This window comes from Calypte anna, chromosome 7 (genome assembly GCF_003957555.1).
Source record: "Calypte anna isolate BGI_N300 chromosome 7, bCalAnn1_v1.p, whole genome shotgun sequence".
Lineage (NCBI taxonomy): Eukaryota > Metazoa > Chordata > Aves > Apodiformes > Trochilidae > Calypte > Calypte anna.
In genome coordinates this window covers 30,746,629-30,773,630 of record NC_044253.1, presented here as the reverse complement: position 1 = coordinate 30,773,630, position 27,002 = coordinate 30,746,629, and the positions used below count along the sequence as shown (strand labels likewise).

At 40.8% G+C, this 27,002-nt stretch overlaps 1 protein-coding gene across 7 annotated transcripts in view; it reads right to left on the bottom strand.

The window, feature by feature from the left end:
* The window catches only part of IKZF2 (IKAROS family zinc finger 2), a 109,024-nt gene that overhangs the window by 19,300 nt on the left and 62,722 nt on the right, over positions 1-27,002 (bottom strand). For all 7 annotated transcript variants that reach the window (XM_030454157.1, XM_030454156.1, XM_030454162.1 and 4 more), the window contains one exon: positions 19,075-19,242. In XM_030454157.1, coding sequence (XP_030310017.1) covers positions 19,075-19,242 — 168 coding nt within the window. The remainder of the gene's footprint in view (positions 1-19,074; positions 19,243-27,002) is intronic.

Below are 27,002 nucleotides of genomic sequence, written 5' to 3'. Positions count from 1 at the left end.
ACATTTGCTGAGCTAAAATCCTGCCTCTGTTAAGATCAATGACAAAACATGCACGGGTTTCAGCATTCAGGATTAATTACTCCCCATTCCCCTGTTTTGGGTACCAGGTTGTCCCCTGCAGTGGTGCAGAGCATAACTCCTGTCCATTCCCTGTGGGCCTGCCACAGCTTAGCTGCTAACAGGACCAGCTCATCCAAGAAAGGGATTACCACAGCTGTGTGATGGATGGCAGCTCAACCCAACAACTGGAGACTTTGCACTGAGCTTTGTATCAGACTTTCACTATTTTTCTATTATTACCCATCAGAGCCTTGGAAGGGAAGCCAGACAAGAATTCTGAACTAAGTGGCCACCTGACATAGCTTCTGTTGGTCTGAGGAAGTCCCTCTCATAGCAGTGCACTAAGACTGACTTTTTTCTCTAAAATCTCAACTCCTACTCAACTCACCCCACATCAGGAGGAAACCCCAATACTCTCCAGCTGAAGCTTTCTGAAGCCGCACCGAAGAAGTTAAAAACGTTCTTTTGGGATGATACTTACACCTACCAGGGAGGCCACAGAATTCACTGTCATGACCATAATCAGCAATAATTAATGATTTCTTCTTTTTTCTCTAAAATGGGAAGCTGCTTGGGAGAGGGGAGCCATTCTGCAGTTACACAGTGCCAACCACAAAGCAGCCCTTGGCCTCAAACAGGATTTATCACAGTAAGATCAGTTTTAACACAGAGGCACACAATTAAGGCACTGGGTTGGGACTAGGCTGCAGACAGTTCAACTCATAGTTATGCTACAAATTATGTGGCTGCAGGCAAGTTACTCTGATTTCCTGTGCTTCAATTATTCATACATATGATTAAGGTAATAATTCCCTGCTTCACAGCATGTAAATGAATTCATGCACTTTGCAATACGCACAGAGGCTAATTTGGCAAAGCACACACAAGTAGGGAGGGAGACACAGAAAAAGACTGGATCTCTACTGAGAAATTAAGGACTTAATAATACACTGTGATTTTATTAGACACCAAGGAGCAGGAGGAGACTTCTAGGATGGCGTAAGAGTATTTAGCAAGAGTAAGAAAACCAAGTCAGAAATAAAATAAATAGTTGACCTGTGAGACAAACTGCAGGCATGGTGTCCTTTACAGCTGTGAAATGGTCAGCCCAGGGAAATGTGAAATTCCCCTGAGCAAGGGTGATGTTTAACATCACACAGAACAAACAAGGAGTATCCAGTAGTCACAAAAAGGTGGCTAGAAGAGCTACTGCAGTCCTTCCCACCTCCAGGTTCCCTGAGCCAAGGAAGCAATTGTCAGAGCCAGAGGGCCAAGGCAGAGCTGAGGTTTTGGCAGGGGGGCTGAGGCTACCGGGAGGCAATAGCCGGCCCCTCTGGTTTGCTACTGTAATTAAACAGTCCACCTTGGCTCTTCCAGCTCAAAGCTACACACAAAAAAATATTTACAGGAATAATAGACCCCCTGAACAAATTAATCACAAAACAATTTAAAGAGAGATCTAAGCTCATGCTGGCTGTGAGCAGCTTGTAGCTTTGTAAAGGAAACTACCTCCCACTCCAACACTGTATCTCACTGCTGGGCTTAATGAGTGTAAATATGTTCATTGAAATTCATGGGAGCTCTTTGATTTTTCTTTTTTTTTTTTTTTTTTTTTTTTTTTTACACACAATAATCAGTATCTACCAGAGTTCAGAAATAACAAGTCCCACAGCTAATCCAAAATCATCCAAGACAACCTGCATACAGAAATCAGAATATGTAAACATATAAATAAGGCTCCAGGCTGCTAGAACACAACCACGTAGACCTGTGACATACAGTGTCAAGCAGCTCCACTTCTAAGCACCTGTGACATCTTCAAGCAGTCTGAATTTCAGGAAGAACCAAATCTCTAATCACATTATGAAAACTTTTGCCTTATCTTTTAATGCTTGCCAGTCCCAGCAGAGGCAGTAATACCTGAGGTACGTTACATGGGATGCAGATACTTTTCTGAATCTCCTGGAGGTTTTCACATCATATATGGGGCCAAGTATTGGTGTTTGTGAGGTGATGTGGTAAAGGACAGGTTCATCACTAGATCATGCAGCTGAAAAGACCATACAGCTAGGCCTGTGTTTAAAAAAAGTTTCTTGGACACTCTGGACACCTCAAAAGTTTCAAAAACTAAAATGCAGCTTCACAACAGGAGAAGCCAACATACATACCATTAAGCAACTAGTGCTCTCTTGAGTTGGAACTTGATATAGAGTACTTTGTGACCCCATGGCCCAATGCCCAGATTATTATCAAATGCCTATTGATATATATGTGGCTGACCAACATTTTGTGAGCAAATGAAAATGAAAACCAGGGTGTCCTGCCTTTTTGCACAGTGGCAGTCAAGGAGAAGTTATTTCTGTTGACAACTACCACCTCTATTACAGTAGTCTTAGTCAGCTAGCAGTGAAACACCACTAGGTACTTGTAGTACATCAGCGTGCAGCAAAACAATTGCAGAACATTGCACCTACACACCCTTTTGTTTTCTAGACATGCCTGCCTTTCCTATAAATATCTCCAGGGCACAAACCACGAGCTTCACACCTGCATCTACCTGCCAGTTGTTTACAGTTTTGTAAAATAAGCAGCTAGCACTGAAATACTGTACTAGAGTTCAGTCCTCCCTTGATCTCCTGTGGCAAGAAGTGTTAAACATCAGATTGTACACAAATTCCCAAGTCTTCAGCCATGCTACATTTTGGCTAGAATGGACCACAAAACCATGCTCATGCACACGTGGAGTACAAGAAAACACAATAGGAGGAACTTTGAAGCATCTATAACTTGTCTATGTCTAAAGCACAAAGGCAGAATCTAGTGTAAATCAGCACTGACGTACCAAAAGGGTTGGGGTCCTTATTTCTATCTTCAAGATGTTTCTGCCTGAAGCCTTTTCTTACATTACTAGTTTATTATGGTTTATCTTGCAGCTACTGGTGGCTCTGCTATTTTATCTGATTCATCAGATTGTGTTTATTTATTAACTAATCTGCAGGATTTTACAGATAAAACAATGTTCCAATCTGCCACAAGGGTTATAGATAAGTAGGTGGCTTTTTTTTGCCAGGAAACAAACAAACAAATGAGCAAACTCCTGTTTCATCCAAACAGCCAAAGAATTGCTGAAATCTCCCTAACTGTCCAGACACTTACAGGTCCCTTGCCAGTCTCAAAGCACCCACTGAAATAAAACCTGAAAGACAGGAATCTTACACCTCATTTTATTCCCTCGCAGCACAGAAGACAAATGTAGGTTTGTGTGTTGTATCTACAGATGTGTGAAAAACACCTGCGTAGAATCATAAAAATAAATTAAATAGTAAGTCAAGACAAAGATAAGAATGCAAACATTGTGTTTTGTTCTTAAAAAGACAAAATTTGTGGTCACTTGCTCCAGTTCCATGTCCTAAACATACTTTCCACCACTCAGAAGGTCTCATATTTCTCTTGGTTTATCCTTGTTTCTTTCAATATAAGAGCTTCAAAGCTGGCAAAAGGCACTTGACACTCATTTTTTTCATTTATATTTACATCAATGGAGCTTTCAGATTCCACACCCCTCCATATATATATATACTTGAAAATTTCAAGTGCAAATGTTCTGCACTTGTATTGTGAGGCCACTGACCTGTGTCCACTGTTCTTGTCCCACACTAACATGTCCTGGTCCCCAAGGCAGCCCTGGCACTGGTGGGGTTCCCAAGGCTTTCAAATGGACTCTAATAGTTAAATACTATTAAAAAGGGACTCTGTTTAAATAGTACTCTGGTGGAGAGATAAACTAACAAAACTCAGGACGTCCAGATAATAAGCAGGTGTTTTATCACCTGGCTAGCTTCAAAATGGCTTAAAGGCAGCCAGGTTTATGGCAACTTTTTTTTAAAGAGGAAGAGGCCCTGCAACGAATACAAGAGAGGTGACTTCGGAAAGGAGCCTCCCCACTATCTGGATGTGGGTGGGAACCAGTTAACAGGATGGTTAAACCTCAACTGCATGTACCAGCTCTGTACTTTCCACTCCACTTCAGACCTTTACCATTAGATCAAGTTGACTTAAAGTGTTAATTGGTCCAACAACAAACCTTCCAAAATACACTTGCTAGCTTCTCTTCATTTTACCTCTGCTCAAGCAACAGGATAAGTAGGAAAACTGAAAACAAGTTCAGGTAGGTCTGTTGTTCTCTGCCCTGTCCTGTCTGCTCCCTGCCAGTGCCACATCTCAGCAGGAATTTAAGCAGGTGACTGGAGATCCACACATCATCACGAGCCAAGATGGGACTGCAAGCAGAGAGGAACAACTCACACACAGCACAGGGTGTGGATAACTCAGTGCAGATCAGGAATGCAGAACACTCCCTTGAGAAGTGCTTTTGTTTGGTTTGGATTCCCCCTCCCCTCTTTGGGTAAAACAAGCATAGAGCTTGGGACAGATTCATAGGTAGCATCAACGGAAGTCATACCCTGAAGTTATTTTACCTCAGCTGCTTTCAGTTTATATTTATTCCAAGTGCAGTCACCTTGTGCATCTTGCAGAATCCTTTAGCCTTATAATGCCAACAGAATCTACCAGTTATTTGAAGCAAGAAATGCCAAACATAGTCCTACCAATTATTTTACACTACCTTTATTAAATAAAGACAGAGAATACGACATTTACTATAGCACTGGATAGTTTTGTTTTGCATAAAAACAGTGAACAAGCCCTGATTCTAACTCACTTTTTCTCATCCTGTGACGATGAGTTCCAACATTCCACCTGCACATTCCTGCCATTTTTCTTTTAGCACCTGGCATCTTTCAATTTTATGTCCCATATTGAGAGACAGGCAGAGTATACTCCAGTTTTCCTTTACATAAGTAAGTTTTCCCTTATCTTGTCACTGTCAGAAGCAAAGTTTTGGTAACAGACTATTAACAGAAAGCTGTCATGAAGATAACAGTGACACAAGAGGAATAACACTGACAGCTCCTCTTCTTTTCCTGTCCAATGAAGTTGGGAGTTTTCATTATTTTGATCAAGGCCAGCAGTGAAGGCAATCTTGCTTCCAAAAACAGGCCAGGCTGTGCAACTAATGGGCTCCTTTGGGACAAGAAAATTTTTATTCATACTTTCTTTACTGCCCAAGAATCAGTATAGCCCTTTGTGTTACCCTCGTAAAGATCTGTTCAACCATATGGCTTTGTCATCTCTTGCACAGATGTCAAACGAGGTCAAACAGAAAAAGAGCTGACTGACTCCTTTTACCTCTGCAATTTTCCTATCTTCTCCTGCTGTTCTCTGCCAACGTGCCTGACAACATGTATATATATTTACCACCCATGTTGCAGAGAAGTTTGAAATAAGGATGGGACTTTTCTGAAGCAGGCAGTGCTAGGCACTTCAGAAAATCTCATGCTAATGGGTCCTCCAGGAAGAGACTTGGGGGCAGCTCATCCCAGCTCCCACCACATTCACTTCAAGCTTCATCAGGGCAAATTAATCTGTTGCCACTAGGGCTGGACCAGGGGACATCCTTTCATCACCATGCTCATCACCAGCACTTGTGGTGTTCCAGTCAGCCATAGTACTTGGCAGGGGGCAACCGGGATGACTTTTTATGAAAACAGTCTTTTGCAAGAAAAAGTAGAAGTAAAGGTATCTTCTAAAGGATATCTTCTAAATGGGATCTTTAACTCTGAGAGATTCATTTGGGATACCAGACAGGTCCTGTTCTGGCAAAAACCTCTACACCGGGTGTCTATGTTCAATACTGAAGCTGCATCAATCATTTCTGGGTAATAAATTCAGCAATTTCTGTCAGCCTCAATATCCTTCCTAGCTGAATTTTTTTTGGTAACACAAAATAAACAACAACAATTCCAGAACATTTGCTAAAACCCATGATTTTTTAGGTTTGCTCAGTGAAGAGAATGAGAGGAGGACTTGGGGTTTTAGGATGTTTTTTTGATGCAATTAGTTTTGCACTACAAGCCTGGGACAGAATCAGAAACTGTTATCATGGCTGAAAGGGAGACAGACAAAATGCAAAGAAATAAAATATGGGTGTGAAATTAAACCAAAAGGAAGAAAAAGGATGAAAGAAAAAGCAACTGCTTGGGCTGAAAGTAAAGACAGAAAAGCTGGAGAACACAAAAATGAACTCTCTAAATTTCCGTAAATACTTTAAAAAGTTTTCCTATAAAAATAGGGGATTTAGAAAACTGAATATGCAGAACTGTACTCCTTGATGGAAACCCCCCCCACCAAAATAACCAGAAAACAAAACAAATCCCAAATAAAATTTCTTACTGAAGGTTCCACTAGGCTATTTAAAAGACCTGGTTTCTCTGATGAAGTTTGGATCAAGAGTGAAAGGCTGTAAAATTACTCATTTCTCAATACTTTAAAAATTTTCTATTTTTTTTTCTTCTTGGTGTGTGGAAGGTCTTGTAACTGAGTCAATAAGCAGGGATTTAGGTCAACCCTATATGCGACCTCAAAGTCTTGAATATCTTTGAAAAGTCTCTTTTTGTTGTATTATAGGCTCATCCTCTGCAGAAGGTGGCTGGGCAGTAAACCTTGCTGCCTTCTTGTCTTTGACTTGAACTCAGTGAGAAATGAGTTATAAATTGCTTGACAAGAAGCAGCCCTTTCCCTTCCCTTCACCAATGGTGTGATCCTATTCTAGGGACTGTAGACCAGAGCCAGAGCAAATTCATCCCAAACTTCATGCTGATCAAGTCAGAAAACTCATTGCAACCAAAACTCTGCCTGTACTCTGCTGAAGCTGGCTCATCATTAGCCCTTGGGACAAACATACTGCTGGGAGATGATTAATGATATGAACATAATGGATACATTTTTCACAATATAGCTAACGTGGACATTTTTACTGTGGCATGTAGAAGTTCTCAAAAGCACTCTTCCTGGTAGATGATCTATTCTTTGAAGCTGAGGAGCTTCATTCCAACAAAACATGCCAAAAATCAATCCTTTGATGCTGCTTGATAGAAACATAGCTATGGCTATGGAGACACCCTGATCCTATAGCATTAACACCACCTGCAGTTTCACCTTAAGCCAGATCAGTCTCCTGGAGCTAAAAGAAAAGTTAGCTTGCATATTTTGTCACTCCCTCCCCACTCATGAAACAATATAAATAAAAAGGCCAGCTTACCACCTTTGACTCTCATTTGTAAGTGTCTATGATCTGGGAGATCCAGATTCAAGATTTCTAAAAAATTTCTGGGCATAGAAACACCCCAATAGTATAGATGCTGAAGATCTATGCCAGTATCAGTGGAATTTCTTCAGATCAGTAGTACTATTATTGATATCAAAAGTTCTGTCAATTTGCTCAAAAACACTTTTGTGAACCACCTGTTTTCCTACTGGAAATTTTCCACTTTCCTGTTGTTTTAAAAGCCAGTGGAGCTAAGGCAGTTTTTCTCCCTAAATATGCTCTTATTTATGCCTTAATAATTTCCCTGTTCCATCTTGATGTTTTAACAGAAAGAAAACTAGTCTATGAATCACAGAATAAAGTGTCTCCTACAAAGAACATCGCTGTATTAGGAACAGATTCTAAGTGGCAGATCCACTGTGCATTTTGTGCATTTAATTTTCATTTATGGTATAGACCCAGTACCCTGCCTTTATCAGTTTTTGTTTTCATAACCTATTTCTGACACCTAACAAGAACTGGGAGTGCTGCTCCAGGATTTGGCAAGAAGGAACAGGTTGTGGATGAGCAGGTTTCTCTGACTCACTTACACGGATCAACAAGGAAAAATAAAAGGGAGAGGGTGGAGACAGCAAGGAAAAAAAAAAAAAAAGTGAGAGGAGTGACGTGTTCCTTTGGATGTAGTGTGTAATGCATCTGGCAGACTGCCTGCTTGTGGTGCCACAGAGTTCCAGACATGCCAGTCCAGCTGACTCAGCTCTTCTGCAGAAGGAAAGGGAAGGGAGAAATTTCACAAACGTTTCTGATCCCCAAAGGAAGGGGGATTGCTAACCTCTGCTCAAGAATCTTTGGCTTTTACACCAGGGACCCGAGCGAAGCCCCCAGAGTAGGATTAGAGAAAGATGCTCATACAGTAACGTTGCACAGAACTGCTTGTTTATCAAATCGTGTCTCTGTGGTTGTTGGAAAATTCAGCTGCACAGCTTCAACCCACAGACCAGAAATGTCAGGCCTTTCCTAGCCAAGGCTAGCTGCTATCTGACAAGCCACTGTCTCCAAGGAGACGAACAAAATGCATGCACATGAAGGGTATCCAAGTGAGAGAATCTATGGCCTCTGTTGCTTTTCTACACAAAAATTTTATTATCTGATTCTCAGCAGTGTATCCTATGCATACAATTTATTTTTTAGGAAGAACCCAGTGCCCTTAAATAATCTGGGCCCTGTGAGACTAGCTCTGTCCCACAATATGGTACTGCCCTGTAGGCACCTCAGAACAGCCCCAGTCCTGTTCAGCTGTGGGGGGGACCCTGGGGAGTCCTAGAAATCCACTCCAAACTCAAAAGAGGTAGGAGGAAGAAAGTACCTATTTACCAGCAAAAGGAACTGGAGTATAGGCTAAGACCCAGCCTGTCAAAGCCCCTAGTTCTCGCTGAAATCAAGACAACCTCAGTGCTTTTGAAAGTAAAAGCCATGCTGAAATGGGTCCAGAATCAGTACTGGAATGAGCTTTTCTTAATTTTCTGGTAAGGACCCTTACCCATCTCAGAGCATGTGAGAGTATTCCCACCCATCTCACTGCAAAAGGACATGAGCTTGGGAGCACATTCCCATCCCTAATACAGACCAGCTGGCTCTGGGCAGGATTCTTGGGGCCAAGGAAACTGTTACCTGACACTGAAATTCCTCCTCAGTTACCCTGCCCCACCCATCACTTGCAGGGCTTCCCAAAGACACAGAACCATAAAGGTTGGAAAAGACTTCTCAGATCATCAACTCCAACTGGTAACCCAACACCACCATGCCAAATAAACCACGTTCTAAAGTGCCACATCTACACATTTTTTTGAACACCTCCAAGCACAGCGACTCCACCATTGCTTGACAAACCTTTCAGTGAAGAAATTGTTCTTAATATCCAATCTGAACCTTTTCTGGCACAACTTGAGGTCCTTGCCTCTCCTCCTAAGAGGAGAGGATCATAGGGTAACTCTTGCATACTTAGCACAAAAAGCCCCAAACAACCTGTGAGCAGAGACTTCTCTGAAAGCAAGTGCTTTGCAACTGTGTGGTTGGGGAGCGTCCCAGCCAGGTGCTCTTTGTCAAGGTTTCAACAGGCAGGGCCTCAACAACATTTCTCCAGCTTCAGGAATGAAGATAGAGATCTTGTCTCCCTGTCGCAAGGCACGGAGGGAACTTGGGGCACCCTGTCTGAAATCAACACAGCACAGTTATGCAAAACATGTATGCAACTGGCACCTCTTGTGTAATCCTGGCTGTAATCAACTACTCTAACCACTCCAGAAAGGAAGGAGGGGCAGAGGGTGGGGAAAGTTCACACTTAGATCAAATAAAAAAATGGGAAAATATCCAGAGAGCTTTAGTCAGGTAAAAACACAGTTCCCTCTCATGGGAAACCTCCAGGACAAGTTTCCTTGAACTTCACACAGGGTTATAAATAGGAGGAGAGTCACACAGAGTTCAGTACAGGTTCACTTCAAAAAAAATCTAGACATTCTCATTTTTCTTCTTGAGTGATACCCATCAATATCTTAGCTGTAAGCCAATTCATAATTACTGGTTGCTGAGAGCTCAGGAGACTATATCAGTAACAGCTTTCTGCAGCTCTGCTATGGTGTGTTGTTAACAGAGTTATTTTTTCCCCATTTAGTTTCTCCTGGCTTCCTTTCCAGATTGCAAAAATACCTCTCTTACTCCTTAAAGCGCTCACATACTACCAAAACCACCAGTGGTGAATGTCTGTTTCACAGTGTCCCATAAAACAACCCTGAGATGGCACAGAAAGATGGCCCCAACCCACCATTTTGTTCCAAGCTCAGACTTTCTCAAGCTGAAAGGTTTCACAAACTCCTTCAAGAAATGCCAAAGGCCAGCTCCAGCTGCTGGATCTCCTTTCCTCAGAAGCAATATGCAAAAGCTTTTGGCCCTTGAAAATAATTTTCTCAGGAGGAAAAAATAAATACCTTTTTTCCCTCCTTAGAGCCACTGTGGTGTTTTATTACTGCTCCGAGTACGTGTGAGAAGTGGTCTTGGTTTTGCTGAAAGGAGGCTTTGCCAAGTCAAAACTGTGTTCTCAAGTACACGAGGAAGCTCTCAGTTACCTCCTGGGTCTCTGTTCTGCAGAAACCACTGCAGCTACCTCAGAAGGCTGTGTCTGGAGCAGGAGGACTACTAATGCACAGCACCACACCCCCAAGCTTATTCTAGTGAAATGAGACACCCACCTCCCAAAGATGGGCTGGAGCCTGACTACACAATGCCTGAGTTTACAGCTGCACCTTAAATTCTGGTTTTGTATGTCCGTACAGTAAACCAAGCATAAAAATATTTGATTCATGAAGGAGTCCCTGATGATAAGGAAAATAAAAGCGAAGGAGGCTTCTATAGCTTGAATTTAATGGAGCAAAGGGACTAGACATCTTTAAAAATCTAAGCTATTAGGCACTCACCTGCCAGCCTGGGCATGGTAGCTGTGGTGCAGAAAGACAAGTTATCCACTGGAAGCTACCCAAATCCACAAATTGGGCCTCTTAGGGGTTTTTCCCCTATTTCATTTTGCGATCACTGAAAAATAGCTAACAATGAGGCACCAACACAGGCCCACTTCACACAGGCTTTGGGCTGATGAAATAGATAGCACTGACAAAAGAAACAAGACGTAAAAATTGCAAGCTAAGTAGGAAGTCCTTTAGCATTATTAATAATCACCTTACTATTGTGTGGAAGATAATCATGCCTGTAGCAGGGTATAATACTTCAGTGGTTATGGTAACAATACAAAGTTATTATTCCTTCCACCTTGTAATTATCTCATTTGACTATTTCACAAAGGCTCAGTAAAACTAATGAGATAGCATGCAATGCTATGCAGCAGGGGTGCCAGCCATGCTGGAATACTGTGCTACAGACTTTCACGACTTTCATTGTAAAAATATGCATGCACCTTTGCAATCAGTTGTGCATCCTGCCCTCTTAAACCTTTCAACCATCACAAAAGGTTGAGAATTGTTTTTTCTTTTGATTTCACAGACAGGCAACTGAGTCTGGGATGAGGTTAAGGGGCGTGCATCTGTACTGACCTGTATTTCCAAAGCATAAAATGACTTTGCAATTTAGGTCCCTCATAAAGGACTGAGTAAGAGTAGTAAAGAAATCAAAATTAGTAATGAAAGAGATGAGAGGACTGGAAGATAAAGATTAGAACAGAATCAATGCCAGACATAAGACTACAGCCTTCCACAGTGTAAACTGAGCACAGGAATTACATTCATAGAGGATAGTGTTAGGAAGAGCAATAAATTCCAGCAAAAGAAAGGATAGTTTAGGTTAAATATCAAGATGAGTGTCACAGCTAAAAAAAGCAATTGGGAAGTAGAATTGTCTCCCTAGGGAGAAGACAGAAAGAGTCTCTCTGAATGTTTGAGAAACAGGTTAGGCATGCTGTTTAGAAGGACTGCTGCTCTATATGAAGTAGTCTTATCACATTTACCTGCTTTTTTTGATGCCACTGAAAATCCACATATAGTACTGTAGCAGAATAAAAGCCCAGAGGAAAAAAAAAGCCACTGTCTTCTTTGCTCCTCCAAAGTTGGCTGGGTGCCATAAGAACTGGCATCAACCAGCAGAAGAAAAGTGTCCATTTTCTTTCTGAATAGCAGCCCAGTAGGGCCAGGTCAGGCTGTACATGGCCAGAGGAAAAAACAAAGATTCACAGAATCTGGCTGGTGATGCCAGGATGTGAATTGCTAATGTGGAGGGGAGACAGAAATCATATAGAAAACCGGACATCAGCAGTCCTGTCCCAGACACATGCTTCCACCTTGGCACATTCCATTGGGAAGAAAGGAACTGGACAGAATTAATAACAGATGATCCCACGTACATCTTATACTATGATGATGCTGTCTATAAAGGACCTTGTTACCCGAGTGCTGGAGAGCTATCTGACCTTCTGGACAGGGTAAACAGCTGGCTCAAGAGGTCTGAGGAGAGGAAAAAGGACACCCTCATCCCATTCTTGTAAGTACTGTGTTGCACTGCAGAACTGCCCTGGGGAAACCTCCTCGTGGTGAAGCTGCAGAGTTGGGGTCTCCTGCCTTAACACAAGACTTTTCCTTGCCAAAGGTCCAGAGAATTACCCTGACACCAGACACACGTCTGCCACCCTGTCTCAATAAGGAAAGATAACTTGAATGGTTAGGGATAGAGGGAGATGATGCAACCTCCCTCCAGACCCACTCTCCTGCTTCTCTTTCCTGAAGAAGAGGACTGGCCTGTAGACCTGCAAGTGGCAGACATATAGCAAGGCCACATTCCACCAAGAGATACAGGAGGAGGCAAAAGGCTTGTCTCACAGATACCACAATACATATTAGCCCCTACTAATCTGTCTGTGAGCTGATTTTTAGAGGTAGGATATTCCCATGGTGGTATCTCTCACCATTGACAGAGTGGGTGGGTCCCTCTCTGTTCAGCCAATTTCCAGGCCATCTCCAAGCACTAAAGGAACAGCCCATGCTAACACTGTGGCACCATGAGAAGCAAGGAGCCACATGTTGTCTGCTCCCCTGTCAACTCAAATCACACACTCTGGAGGGGAAGGGAAAATAATTTCTAAGAGGGAGAGATTCTGGAGGCTGCTATACAACAGCACATCTACCTTTGCTTGCCAGGACTGCTTCCCCTGTTTGTCTGCCTTATCTGTCAGGAACAGATCTCCTGGGTTGAACAGTCAAAGACTGATCCGTAACCACTGCAGGTAATGGGTAACCTTTATGGAATTTAAGGACTTCCAAACGTTTAACAAGCAAAAAGTGAACACTATTGCTTTGGGTGGAACTATATCTTTTCACAAGTTCTCCTGAAAACAAAGCTCAAATGTAATTTTTTTCTGGAAAGATCATGATCCTACAGCATCTTTAAATCAAAGATAGCTTCTCACTGATAATCAGGCTTTGTGGAAAAGGCTTAGCATGAACAAGCTTGCATACTGAGGTAATTCTGAACACAGAAAAGATAACCTTTTTATATGGCTGATACAAATACTTGTCACAGAAGTACCCTGGAGGAGAAGAGGACCCCACCACTTCAAGGATCAGGTTCAGATGAGGCTTCAGCAAAGCATGGCATAGAAGTTGGCTCCACAGAGGAATAAATTTCAAATAAGGATGCCTAGGGGATGAAAAACCTGGCATACCAAATTCTTACCCTTGAACAGATTTTGATCTTACCTTCCAGAAATGCACACACAAACAATATGGAAAGCAGAATGCCAGATATTTTAGACACTGGAAAACAGAGCAAAGGGCTCTGGGTACTGGAAACATTAATGAGAAAGCAGAACTGCTGCAGTATTGTGTACATGCTACTAACAGTTTGGAATCTGGAGTCTGATAAGAAAAACACCAAATGATTTTGTCACTCAGTTAAGTTCACGGAGTTTAACTGAAACAGTGTAAGAAAACCTGAGAGGAAGACCAGATCTGCCTGATTAAATACAGCTCTAAGTACCAGAACAACAGAATAAATGTCCACATTGGGTCATTACAACTGAGAGAAGGTGCTCTTTGCTAAGCTATTTGCAGAACTGGGATTTGAATACAAGATATTCCCTCTGCTCTTCACATGCTTCCTTCATTTTTTGCCGTGTCCTACTTGTTCTTATTTGATTTTTTCCCCCATTCACAAGGCATTTGAGTCGGTCATGCTCAGAGTGTAATAAGAATTCCAGGTCCCAGGGTTCCTCTAATTATGATGTTCCTATTCTGAAAAACATGGATACAGAGCGGATACCGGGCCTTTTAAGAGCAGAAATGTTAATAGCAGTAAAAGTCTCTTCAAAATGAAAAAAAATAGTTTAAAACATGGACTCTTCGTTATTCTTAATAAGCATCTTCACCACTGTTTCAGTAATTCTCTTCTGCTTTTGACAGGCAGAACTTCAGGCACAGCACTGAGTTTTTCATCACTGTGCTTGTTCATCCAATTTTTGAGCTGGAAGTGAGACACTCATAGTTGGGATGACTCTCCCAAACACGTGTCAAGTCAGGCATGTCACCAGAACTCAGAACCAGGTTCCTTCTGCACAGATATCCTGTCAGTTCCATTGACAACAGCCATGCAATTGGAGGCCTGGAGGACACCTCACTGTCTCACTACCATGCAGCAGAAGCTAAGAAGAAAGTCCTTCTGGGGAGGAAGAGATGAGAAAGACATTCTTGCAAACCAAGGAACAGTTACTAAACTACCTGTCCAGGAACAGGGCATTTATATTTTTAATTATACATGCCCTTTATCATGCACACTGTATAAGATTGTGCTTTTGGGAGTTTTTGCCTAAGCCTTTCTTTTCCAAACAAATGCTTCACTTTTCTTTCACAAACAAAATGATACCATTAGTTCAGTGCTATTGAAGAGCTGGGCAGTAACAAACAAAGTGCAGCAGCAATGCAAGGAGAGAGTGAGGGAAAAGCAAATATTTGTTACAGCAGAAAAAGGAAAAAAAGAGTTCATTTTCTAAATAGAAGTAGCTTAGAACCACATTTTAAAATGTATTGTGAGAAAAATCTACTGTGACAGGAAAGAATAGTGATCTGACTATCCATTTTTTAGGAAGAACTAAACAGTAAAACTGCTTTCATATATGCATAACACTTACTCCCACAGTAAGGGAGCATTATTGAACTTGCCAAGATAAAGAGAAAAACCACATAATTCCAGAATTAAGGTTGCACTCAGAAGGCATAAGGTGGCCAGTTTGTATGTATGCATGACAAGATAGTCTTTTAATCACAAAATACATTTTTCCCTCCAGGACAGTCTTTGCTTAGTGCAAAGGATGGATAGAAGGTTCTCACTTAATCAAAACCTGTTCTGTGTTTTGCTTTCCCCTTAAGGAATGATCCTACCTCTCACTGACAGCCCAAGCCCTGCTCTGAAAACAATGCACTAATGTCTATGGGCTCCTCCAGATTGCTCATCAATGCAGTCCTGACTTTTTGGAATTATCACTTTTTTAAAAAATGCACTTTACAACAGCAGTATGAGGGGAGGGCTGACTTTGCTCCCTTTTAGGCACAAGAGAAATTCATGTCAAAACAAAAGTGCTAACTTTACATGCTTGTTTGGGAATGCCTGGCTTTTCAGGGTTGTACATCATACCTTTCCAAGTACAGAGGTCAACACCTAGTTGCTTAAATCAGATTGATCTGTCAGATCAGCTGTCTTAAAAAATTTCTGGGTTTTGTTCATTATTTGTGTAGAGTAGAATTCATCTCATCTGTTTTGTATCTGCTTGTGCCTTCTTGTGCAATTCTGGAGATGCTGGAGAACATGGGCACGTCTCAGGGTGAGATAGCAGGAACTCTGTGATAGGAGACTGGCTTTGTCTGGATGTTTTTCTCTTTAAAAACAAGCCCAGCTAGGCAAGGTGAAGCCAATCCCTGCTGGTTTGTCAAGTGCATCTCCTGCAGGAAGAAGCTACCAACTTTTGCCCCAGCTTTCCACAGCCTGTTCTTACTCTCACATCCTGGAATTCCACTCAGGCACCTTTTCTATATTATCTGTGTTGTGGAACGATGAAGTTAATTCTGAAAACAACATCTGAAAGTCCTGTAGGTACCGTGAGGCTCAAGCCCATTCACAGTGTAATTCTGTGCATGAATCTCTCCCCTGGCATTATGCTACTGGTGTCCTGAAGGCATCATTATATCCCTGAAATCAAAGAAGCTGCATGTGGGAGTAAAACACAGACACAAAGTTCATCAGAACTCCATGTGTCAGTAAAAGGTAAATAATCACAGGAAGAAAATCACTGCAAGACAAGTCCTTAATTATTTAGGGCTAAACAGCAGGAACATTACAGATGTGAATACTTTGTTAACTGCTCATCCTGTGAAAAATTATACAGAAAGAGATTATTCTGTAAAAGAATGGAAGACAAAATGTGGATTGTGATGCTTAGAAACACACTGAAATAAATAGGAAATAATATTTAAAAGTGTGAACAATAAACACATAAATCTATTAAAAAAAAACCCGGTAAGAAATTAATTTTGTTTTTTAAGTTAATGGTAGTTTCAACTATTTTAAATTTCTCTCAGGTGCTTGTGCTAATTTCTGTTTGCAATTACATTCCTTATTTTTTTCACCTTTCCTGCTGTAGTGTATGAAAACCCTGCACTAAGCACAGGAAAAATTGACTAACTGGCAGCAGCAAGAGGGTGTAACTGACTAAGTGGTGACACAAACAAAGTGCTTTCAAATTCACAGATCAAACTAGCTGGAGGAAAAAAAAAATCTTATTTAATTCTTTTTTTGCATACTCTGCCTTTCATTAAAATGAGTGGTTTAAAACCTTCTCAAAAAGATAAAAAAAAAGGTGGATTTTTTTAGTAATAGCACTCTCTTATTTAAGAAGGAGAAGGACATAAAGAAAAAAAAAAAGGAAATTGGTCTTGCATTTATGAAATCATGTGCCAGATTCTCAGATGGTGCAGAACAGGAGTGCTTCCCTTGCTTAGGGAACATAAATTCCAATCTGTATCAGCTTATAGTTTGATATAAAAATCTTTTCTGTTATGACTATAAAACCATGGTCAGACTCGCTTCAATTCAGACGCTAAATGTATCATACTGAAACTGGATTGAAGTCTCTTATTTCAAAATAGTTTTCAACTTCTTCTTTCTATAATTTTACCCAATATTCTCTTTTCTGGTCTCAAATACCAGATGTAAAATTCATAGAATCATTTGGGTTGGAATAGATCATTCATGAAGTTTATTAGATTTGCTGTACCTTCAGTGTCCACCTACAGACTTTGATATGTGCTTCATTAAACCAGGAAGTGTTCGCATGCTACATTGATATTAAACTTAAAATTCTTTAGGGAATATCTGCCCACCTTCTCCACGAACCAGGTCCACACACATATATGCATAAACCAACCAAGACTGTCTATATGAGAGGGACAGAAAAACACCTTCAACTGCACGCTCACGTTCAATTTGGCATTTCACCTTCATGTAGGTACGTGCTAGGTTTTAGGGCAATCTCTCAGGTTTTTAACCCAGGAGTGCTACTGTAAGCATTGTCTTGGATAGTATTCTGGAAGCAATTGTCTGTTCCTGCTGGCCCTCTGCTCAAAGCTGTTGCAGCAGAGTGTTTAGAGGGGTGACACTTCCTCCACTGAAAACAAAACATAAAATTACAAATTAAAATCAACTGAACACAGCTAAGTCAGTTAGGAAAGGAGGTCCTGGGGATCGTGTGAGCATAAGCCACTTCAGTGCCTTCTGAAAATCCTTCACCTTTACAGTTCATCTTGAAGCAAAAATCAGAAATATTAGCCATGTACTTCTCACACAGGAAGAACAATCTCTATCAATGGCTGTATCTAGGTAACAAACTCCATGTTCATGTTATGAAAACAACCGCAATGTTCATGTTTTGTAATGTGGGCTATTTTATGTCACAACTCCCTTTTTTATTTTGTTTTCTTTTTTACTAAAGTTTAAGTTGAAACTATGGTTATGGTCAGATGTGTGAAAATTGCACCTTGCATTTCCACAGACATTTTCCCTTCTGGCTCTCAGATCAAATCCACTCAGCTGAAAACCCTCAAGCAATTCTCTCTCACTTGCACACCCTTAAAAGCTCATGATTTCTGTCACCACTACCTTTGCATAAAACAGCCTCCCTGCACACTCCATACTCCAAAGTCTGATTATTGGAAATGTCAAGGCAACTCTGTATCCTAAGACCAACCGAATGCTCACAAAACAGAAACTTCTACCAAAGTGAGGCTGACCCTATAGATGAAACATTTGTAGAGTCAGGAAGCTCCTTGATTACATTTTCACATACAGAGTTTCTATCTGCAGCTGCACTTCAGCCACTGTGTTTCAGTAGTCATACATTTCCTAACACCTCAATAAAGTTCATCTGTGGTGCTGTCATTTGTAACCAATCCAATTATCTCTGCTCATTCAACAATAAAAAACAGTCTCATATAAATGGCCTGGACACAGAAGTTGAACAACTTGAGAGAGAAAAAAATGCAGCAAGTTAAGATCTTACTCAAAAGTCCTACACAAATGAGTAACTAAACAGAATGTGGCCCCTTGGTGTGGTGTACAGGGACAACAAACACCTCTAATCCTGATCAGGGCTATGAACGTGACTACTAACAGTTATGGGATGGGTATTTCTTTAGAAGATATCAAGAAACTATATCAAGTAGACTTGCTATAGATGTGATACTACCAAGCTGTGAGGCAAGACAAACACAATCTCTCTCTACCACCTTCTGCTGAGTGAGTGCTGTGGCTGCCATGAATTGGGACTTTAGCACAAGATATAACAAGCATCAAAAATGAACAAGAATAAGGAGGGTTTTTGAAAGATGAACAAGCATGAACTCCACTAGCATCTGGCATTTATTAGATGAAGAAATGGGTATGAACTGCAGGCTTCCAAGAGTGCACAGTTATTCTTTGTGATCTTTGGAATTTCACAGCCACTTTGGGGCTGAGAGTGTCAAAACAATCTGCCATCAAGCCTGGATACACCCAAGGGACATTCAAAGGGAAATATGATAGCATCAGCAGAGGAGCTCAGTTACACAAAAGGAGAGGTGTGGCTGAACCACAACTTTTCTGATTCACATCAAGGCTGTCCCAAAGTTCAGAGCTGTTCTATCTGAAGAGGATGAAGATGGTACAAGCCCCATAGCCACCAGGGACACACAGCTGTTTTCAAAACCTGCTTTACTTGAGCAGTATTTGCAAAGGAAAAAACCAAGAGGGAAGAGAAGACAAGGTGGGCTCACCAGAGTGCGTCCTGAGGTGTCCTGTGAGGGCGTCCCTCCGTCGGCAGGCATAGCTGCAGAAAGGACATTTGAATGGTTTCTCTCCAGAGTGCAATTTGATATGCCTCAGCAGGTTACCCTTCTGAGTAAAAGAAGCTCCACATTGGTTACAGTGGAAGGGGCGTTCACCTGGATGGGAAAAGAAAGGGAGAGAGCTGTCAAGAAACATCAGAACATGCAGGAAGCCCATTATCCCTCTTTTTTAACAGTGCCACCTTACCCAGGTATGGTCCCCACCACCACCACATGGCACTTGCTAAAACCAGAGGCCATTGCCCTTGTGCAATGGGCAAAGGCTCCAATAGTGATTGGATGCTTTCCCCTTGAGGTGATTAACACAGCCTAATTTTCTTAAAGTTCTCCACCTCAGAGGTTTTATCCTTCAGAAACAGAGTTCCATAAATGAGCTCTGCTCAAACTTTAGATCCATAACTGTGGTTTTGTAGCATTTATCTCTATGGTTTGCATTTATTTTTAGTATAAGCTCGATACATATAAGTATTTAGAAATGATCCTAACAATTGGACTTGGACAGATGTTAAGGTCTCTGCTCCAAACCAAATCTTTTGCTTACATTATACGTAAAATGAAACCCCTTTTTAAAGGCTGCTTTGCATTTCAAGAGTGGCATGAAGAAAAGTAAATGAGGATCAGGTCCACAATCCTTGGGCAAACATTGAGAAAAATCTTACACCATTAACCTGTGAAATAAGGAAACTTATGTTCTAAGTAAAACTAACTGAAAAGAAAAAAATTAACAGAAACCTTACCCTTTTCCTTCACCCTACGCATACACACACACACACACACACACACACACACACACATCCAAAACTTATTTTGATGTTAAGCCATATTTGCCCTGGGGATTGGGTCCATATAAACAAATACCCTTAAAATTTTTTTTTAAGTTATTATTTAGAGGAAAGCCCTTGACAAACTCATACAATTTTTGTGAAATATTATCAACACCATACTCTTCATGAACATTTGCTGAGGACACTCAGCATTCTTGGGCAGGCAGGCAGTTCTCATCTACTCATTTCCCACTGGGTACAGTGCAAATCAATAGGGCACAAGCATATACTTGTGCTGGCCATTTGCCTGAATGCTTCACTGCAGCTGGGCTCTGGATGCTGAAATGTTTCCACCAACTGAAGCCCCAGTTCAACAAGGTCTGGAACATCAGATTTCAGATGGATGAGGTCCCATTAAATTTTTCAGTCTCTCACCTATTATGGAGCCATGGACAACGTCTTTGAGGACAGACTTTTTGAGGTTGAATTCACTAGCTTAAAGCACAGTTCTTAGGGCAAAATGAATGTTCTCTGATCTGTCACATCTCTCCAGAAGTTTTTTCAGTTGCTTTAAAAGGATCCCAACTCCCTTGCTGACAAAACTAATGCTATGTTTTTATTGAAGTGGTGCATGTGTCTAGTGTAAAGTGCAACATTTATCTGTTGAGTCACATTGAAAGAGGGGGAGGAAGAGATCTCTTAGACATGTTCACAATCAATTCTTGTTCCAGTGGCTGAAATCACTGCCAGCATCAGGGTCCTGCACAGAGGGCAGCAGAAGACAGGTATGCCATGGTTTTATGCCATTCATCTGCAACTTCACATGTGAGAGCTGGAAATTACATCTGAAACCACTGCAGATGGACTGAAGATACTAAGGTTCCTACATCTTGACAAGAAAAATGATTTAAAAAATCAGGGCATAAAGCTCATCTTCCAATACACTGAGGATGAACTGATTGGAATTGATAGTTTGTGGTTTCCCTTTTAAACTCCCACACTATGCTTAAAGAATCTGATTAGCCATTATCTTCTTCTAGATCATTTCAAAATGTCCACAACAGAGATCTGTAAAGAGACTGCAGTAGAAAAACATATAGGGGGTGCTTTTCTTTTCTGTTTTGCTTTCCCTGTCTGGAAAAACAGGCAAGCCCCCTTCCTTTGACAAGTTTCTAAGTATTCAGGAATGATAGCTTCAGTTTCAGCATGACAAGACTAAAGAAGGTAGCAAGTTTCCTACCAAGCCTGAAGTCCTTCCTTTTATTCCTGCTGTAGTTAAAACTGTGCAGTTAATGTGCTTTAGCCACTACATCACCCACTTATCTTTGATATTTTTGGAGGTGTTATTTGGAGGTATGAGCAGGTATTATTCCCCAATCAACTGGCAGCTGAAGAGATGCTGAAAATCGGTCAGGAATTCAAATACTCACTGCACCATAATTCAGTGGTAAAGATGACATGAAAACATTCACCACAAAAATCACAAAGTCTGCTCTCTCTTTTTCGACAGAATCTGCTACAATAGCACTTTTTACCTTAAATAACCTTTGTATCTATTTAAAGCCAGCATGAATTCATTTTTCCTACTGGCTTAACTCTGGGTAAATAACTGCTTTGATCTGTTTGTTATACTTTCCTCCAATCATTTGATTCCTGATCCTTGTTTAAGCTGCAGGCTTGTGGGATGACTGTTAATTTTACTCACACCTTCGTGCTTGATTAATTAGTAGCTTTTACATTTAGCACAGCTAATCTGAGAGACCATTACCCAATAGAAGAGTGCATCAAAAAAAAGGAAATACGGAATAGTAAGATTTTGCTGCTTTCCCCAAAAACCCTGTCTGATGTCTATTCCAGACACTACCTAACCAGCTTTCTTTACCATTTTATTGCCTTGAGAAGACAGTTTTCCTGTTATGTCTCTTGCTGCCTTTTTCCTAGCAGTTTTTTAAGCAGTTCTCCATTATTATTATTCCCTAATTACAGTATGACCACCTTTACATCCCTAGTCACCTCTCTTACTCTTCTGTGATAACTAGAAGTTTTTATCCATAGGCTGAAATTAATCACACTTCAAACTAAACATCCACTGACAAAACATCTTTAAATACATTTTTTCCCCTCCAAAGCAGTCCCTGAACATGTTTAAATTTTTCCTGTCTTTGGGGGTGATGGCAGCACAGACACATTGGAAACTACAGACCTATCAAACAGGTGGCATACACAGCCACAAGAGGGTAATGACAATTACAAGCATGGTGTGTTTCTCACCTTTTATGCCTCTGTGTTTACTGTTTGCCTCAAAATACTTACACCAATTTGTTGAAATAAGAACATCTTATGAACAGAACATGTATTAAAAGGTGACTAAGCAAGCTTTTTGCTTTTCAGCACTGGAAACTGTGCCTGCAAGTTAACTGCAAGATATTTTTAATCTACTTCAAGTGTTAAACCTTTCCTCTATTTTAGAGCTAAACTAGGGCAGAAAAACCTCAAGCTTTAATGATTAACATTAAAAAGAAATGCTTCCTCAGTGATGAGAGGTATAAGAACAGCTAACCAAACAAAAAAGATGCTTCTTTTCAACTCCAGATTAAAGATCTAAAGCCAGACAAAACCAAGAATGCCTAGAAAGCCTTGTTCTGCAGCATAGGGAATTTAATCATCTAAAGTTACTTCAGGAGTGGATATGGCAAGGTAAGCCAGGGCTACCAAGTATTAACTTTCCTAAAGGCTGAGAAAGATGGGTTTGTGCCAGGGAACAGCCCTGATAATTAAAGGAAAAAAAAATAAAAATTTATGGAACTTTAAGATTTAACAGTTAAATTAATTATTAATTAAAAGGAACAATTTCAAATATTTACTTCTAAATTAGACTGAAGTACTGTTGAAACTTCACAGTTAATTGTTTAACATGCATCCATTACAGCTATGTCCCCTGCAGGAAAAATAATGAAATATTGCTGCTCTGTAGCTACTGGTATCTAAAGTACACAAGTTAACTTGCTGTTGTGTAAACAAATGCTGAGATGAAAGGTGAAGAGAACCAATGGAGCCAGGTTTATTAGCAAGACATGATTCCTTCCTAAGTATCTAATATATGGCAGCTGGCTGGAGACTTTATAACAAGCTACGAACACTGTCTAGCTGTCACAAACTGAAACCAATTGAACAAACTGACTTAACTTCCAACAAATAGCTTTCATATTTTACCATGTATATGCCAGAAGTTATTTAAAAAGAACCTCAAAAAACCCAACTCCTTTTTCTTCTTAATTGGAAGCTTCCCTGAACAATAATTCTTCTTTACACGGATGTGCTGCACAGAAGTTTCAGTATGAGTTACCCTTCTTTGAATCTTGTACTGCTAGAAAAATAATACAGTGATGTTTTCTGTACCAAAACAGAAATTTAACTGAGGACAAAGAGTCTGCAAACCTTGCAACCAAGGAGACTTAGATTTTCCTAACTTTTGGCCAGGAACTTTTGTCCCTTTGAAATGAAACAGAGCAGCTCACAAAATAATGCACTGGTTCTCTTTTAACAGTGAGACCTGGCTATTTCTACTGCAGTGCTAAGTCCCTGCCTGTGAATGTTATAGTCATATGTTTAAAAAAAATTAAAAATTAAAAAAAAAATAAATCGGGGAGAATTGTCACAGTTGGAAAAGACCTCCAGGATCACAGCATCCAATCACCACCCCCTAAAAGAAAACAAATGAAAAAACCAACCCCAAACACAACAAAACAAATCCACCCTGCTCACTACAGCATGTCCTGAAGTGCCACATTTACACAGTTTTTTAATAATTCCAGGGATGGCGACTCCACCATCTCGCTGGGCAGCCCACTCCATTGCCTGACTACTCTTCCAGTAAAGAAATTCTTCCTAATATGTAGTCTAAACCTCCCATGGTGCAACTTCAGGCCATTTCCTCTAGTCCTATCACTATTTACTTGAGAGAACAAGGCAAAGTCTCCTCTTGTCCAGACTAAATAATCCCAGTTTCCTCAGTCTTTCTTCATAGGACTTGTTCTCCAGACCCTTCACCAGCTTGGCTGCCCTTCTCTAAACCTGCTCCAGCAAAGTCTCTTCAAAAGAAGAAGAAAGTCAGGATAGAGTCCTTCTGCATTTAAGAATTGCGTCCAGTGGGTCTACATTTAACATCAGTCCTGGTTATATGTATATTGAAGACTTTAGCCTCTACTGTTTGGCACATACTTTTGATATGCAAATGACAGCTTAAGTTCTTCTAAAATGGCATACTTTTTTTTAATCTCTTAATACAAAATTACCACACCCATGCTGCCATCAGAAAGTACTTGCTCATGTTGGTAATACTGATTTTCAGCCTCCCATATCAGGTTTTTTGGCAATATTCAGTTAAAATGAAACATTTCTCTTGATTCATCAGATGCTGCCACTGCTCTGATTCTGCTCTATCCCAGAAGCACAAATGAGATATCAGCTGTGCTACCAATACACTGCCAGGCACCGAGTTGCAACCTGCCTTTACCCAGGCAAAATACAGAGCAGCAGACTTCAGTGCACTTGGTTATTCTGGGGACTGTCTAGATACCTACTTACTCTTCTAGCAGAGTCACTAGAAGAGCTGCACATCACTTGTAATTGGTGATTTCACTGGTTTTTTGTTGGCAAAAACCTACTTCAAGATGGGGACTTCTATTATAAAACAGTAGGGACAAATATCTCATGAAAAATGCCTGTGATTATTGTACACAAATTGATGTCTGTATTCTTAAGAGAGCAAATCCATTAAGTAAACTGAGAATTTAGCTACTGAGTACTGCAAGTAAAACATATTCTTATATAGAAAGCAATTTTGAAAATTTAAGCTCTCCTTCCTTATGCTAATCTGGAAAATGAGACTTCTGGAAAAGTTCAGATTTAGGAACCCAAGTAGAAATCATCACTTGTAGAAATTTGGCCCTATGTTTTTTGATTCAGTGCCAAATTTATTCATTTTACAAGCAGTAGGAGCCTGCACTAGGCTACACATTAAACAAAATAAAACCCTTCTACTCAAAGAATATGACAAGCAGTCCAACAAAGTTAATTGTCATGTGTTAATATGACCATTTGGATAAATTTGTTCCTGGTTAGCTGCTTTAGGGACAGAAGTCTTTTATATTTAACAGCACAATTGCATTTTTCCTCACTTATTGTGTCCTAAAAACTTGAATTCTGCCTGAGAAAAAAGTAAAATTAAAAGGCATTCGGTGTTCCATAACGTTCAATTAGAATGCTATGGATGCTAGAGCAAATCTGGAGGATTTTCCTCATGGGTACATAATGCATCTAATCTCACTGACTTTATGGGACTAAAATGCACATCAAGTGCAAGCAAAGATCTGAGACACTCCTGCAGTTAGCACACAAAAAAATTAAAATAAGCCCAGAGACAGTGTGGAGCAAGGCTTCTATCTGTGCTATGTTGCACCCTGCACCCAGGGACCTGGCTTTGCTCTTCTACTGTCCCGCTCTTTCCACACAGAGGAAGCATTTAACCTCTGTGTGTTCTTAAAATAATGAAGATGATCCCAACCTTCCCTTAGAAATAAAAAACTTTTGAGAATCCAGCAGTGGACTAGATAAAGCACAGGATATTACAGTGGAAAAAAAACACAATTCAGGAAGAACGAGGTGTGGGCCTCACAGATCACAGAGGAAGCAGCACAGCTGCAATAGGTTTCTGGGTTACCAAAAAATGAGGAGCAAGGAAACGTTAATTCAGGCCTACTGGCAGAAAGACTGAACAGGTGAAATCACTGGGGTTCCTTTTCATTCCCTCAGACAAATAGGATTATTGACCTATCTTCTTCCTCTCCCCTTTGCATCCCCAAGCAGAAGGCTCTGGAGTATCTAGTGGCAGTATTATGTGACCAGTCACCTCCTACAGTAACAAAAAAACTGATAAAGACACTGTAACTCAGGCCTTGTGCTGTGAAATATGAAATTTGGATCAAAAGTATGAGAAAGGAGGAAAACAAATCAAACCTGACACATTCTATTTTTCTGACACAGGGATATGGCACATTTTGGGGGGGAGAAGTTACTTCATTCACTAAAATAGGGAGGGCATCACACTTAATACCCACAGGGAGCATTTTCTGTCAGTGACAACAGATAAATAGAAGGCCTTCTCCTGATGCCTCTGCAGATTAGAAAAATGCTTCACCTGAAGTATCAATGTTTCAGAGAAATGTTGTGCTGGACAGTATCAGATGAGCAATGCCCAGGGATCTGAGATGGAGGTGCTGTGGACCAGAGCATCACTTTCACCACTTGTGTAAGGCAATGCTTGTGCAGATCCGAAGGCTGAATGGGAAATCCCCAGCTTGGTCTATCAGGTAAAGAGGCAAGTGGAAAGATGCTCCAAGCATATAAAGCTGAAAGATCAGGAACTGAGCTCATCCACTCTGGCCTCATCCATGGCACAGATTATTTTCCCCTGTCCATGCATCTGTTTGCCTGAACTACCATAATGTGGCACTGAAGACAATTGCTCCTCAGGAATGGATGAGTAAGGGCACAGAAAACTGTGCCCTTGGTGTGCCTAACAGAACCAAAGCCATATGGCACAGCTCCTCACCAAGCCTTGGTCCCTGGTGTAAGAAAAGCCACACTCTCATCCCAGCATATATACAAATTACAGCCTCTACTATGGACCACAGCATTTTGTGTAATTTGCATAGAATGCTGACAGGTTTTTTGGGAAGGGAGAAGGACTTCAGTTTTTGCCAAGGCAAACAACTGGCCAGACCATGCTTTGGTTTTGTACAGATAAAAAGGAGAATGAGGCAGGATTCAGCTCCCAAAAGATACTTAAATTGGCTCTGAGAGGTAAGGGCTTACATGCCAGTAGCATGAACTGATAAAGAATGTCATCCGTTTCCACTCACTAGGGACAACCTCCCTTCCCACTACCATCCTCCCTTGGGCTGCAAAACCAGACTACCCACAGGTCAGTGCTCAATCAGGAAGTGGCAATATATTTTGAAATACTGCACTTTAAAAGATAGAATCCAGTATGTTAAAAATATCTGTTAAAATCAAGGATGTGGAAATCCA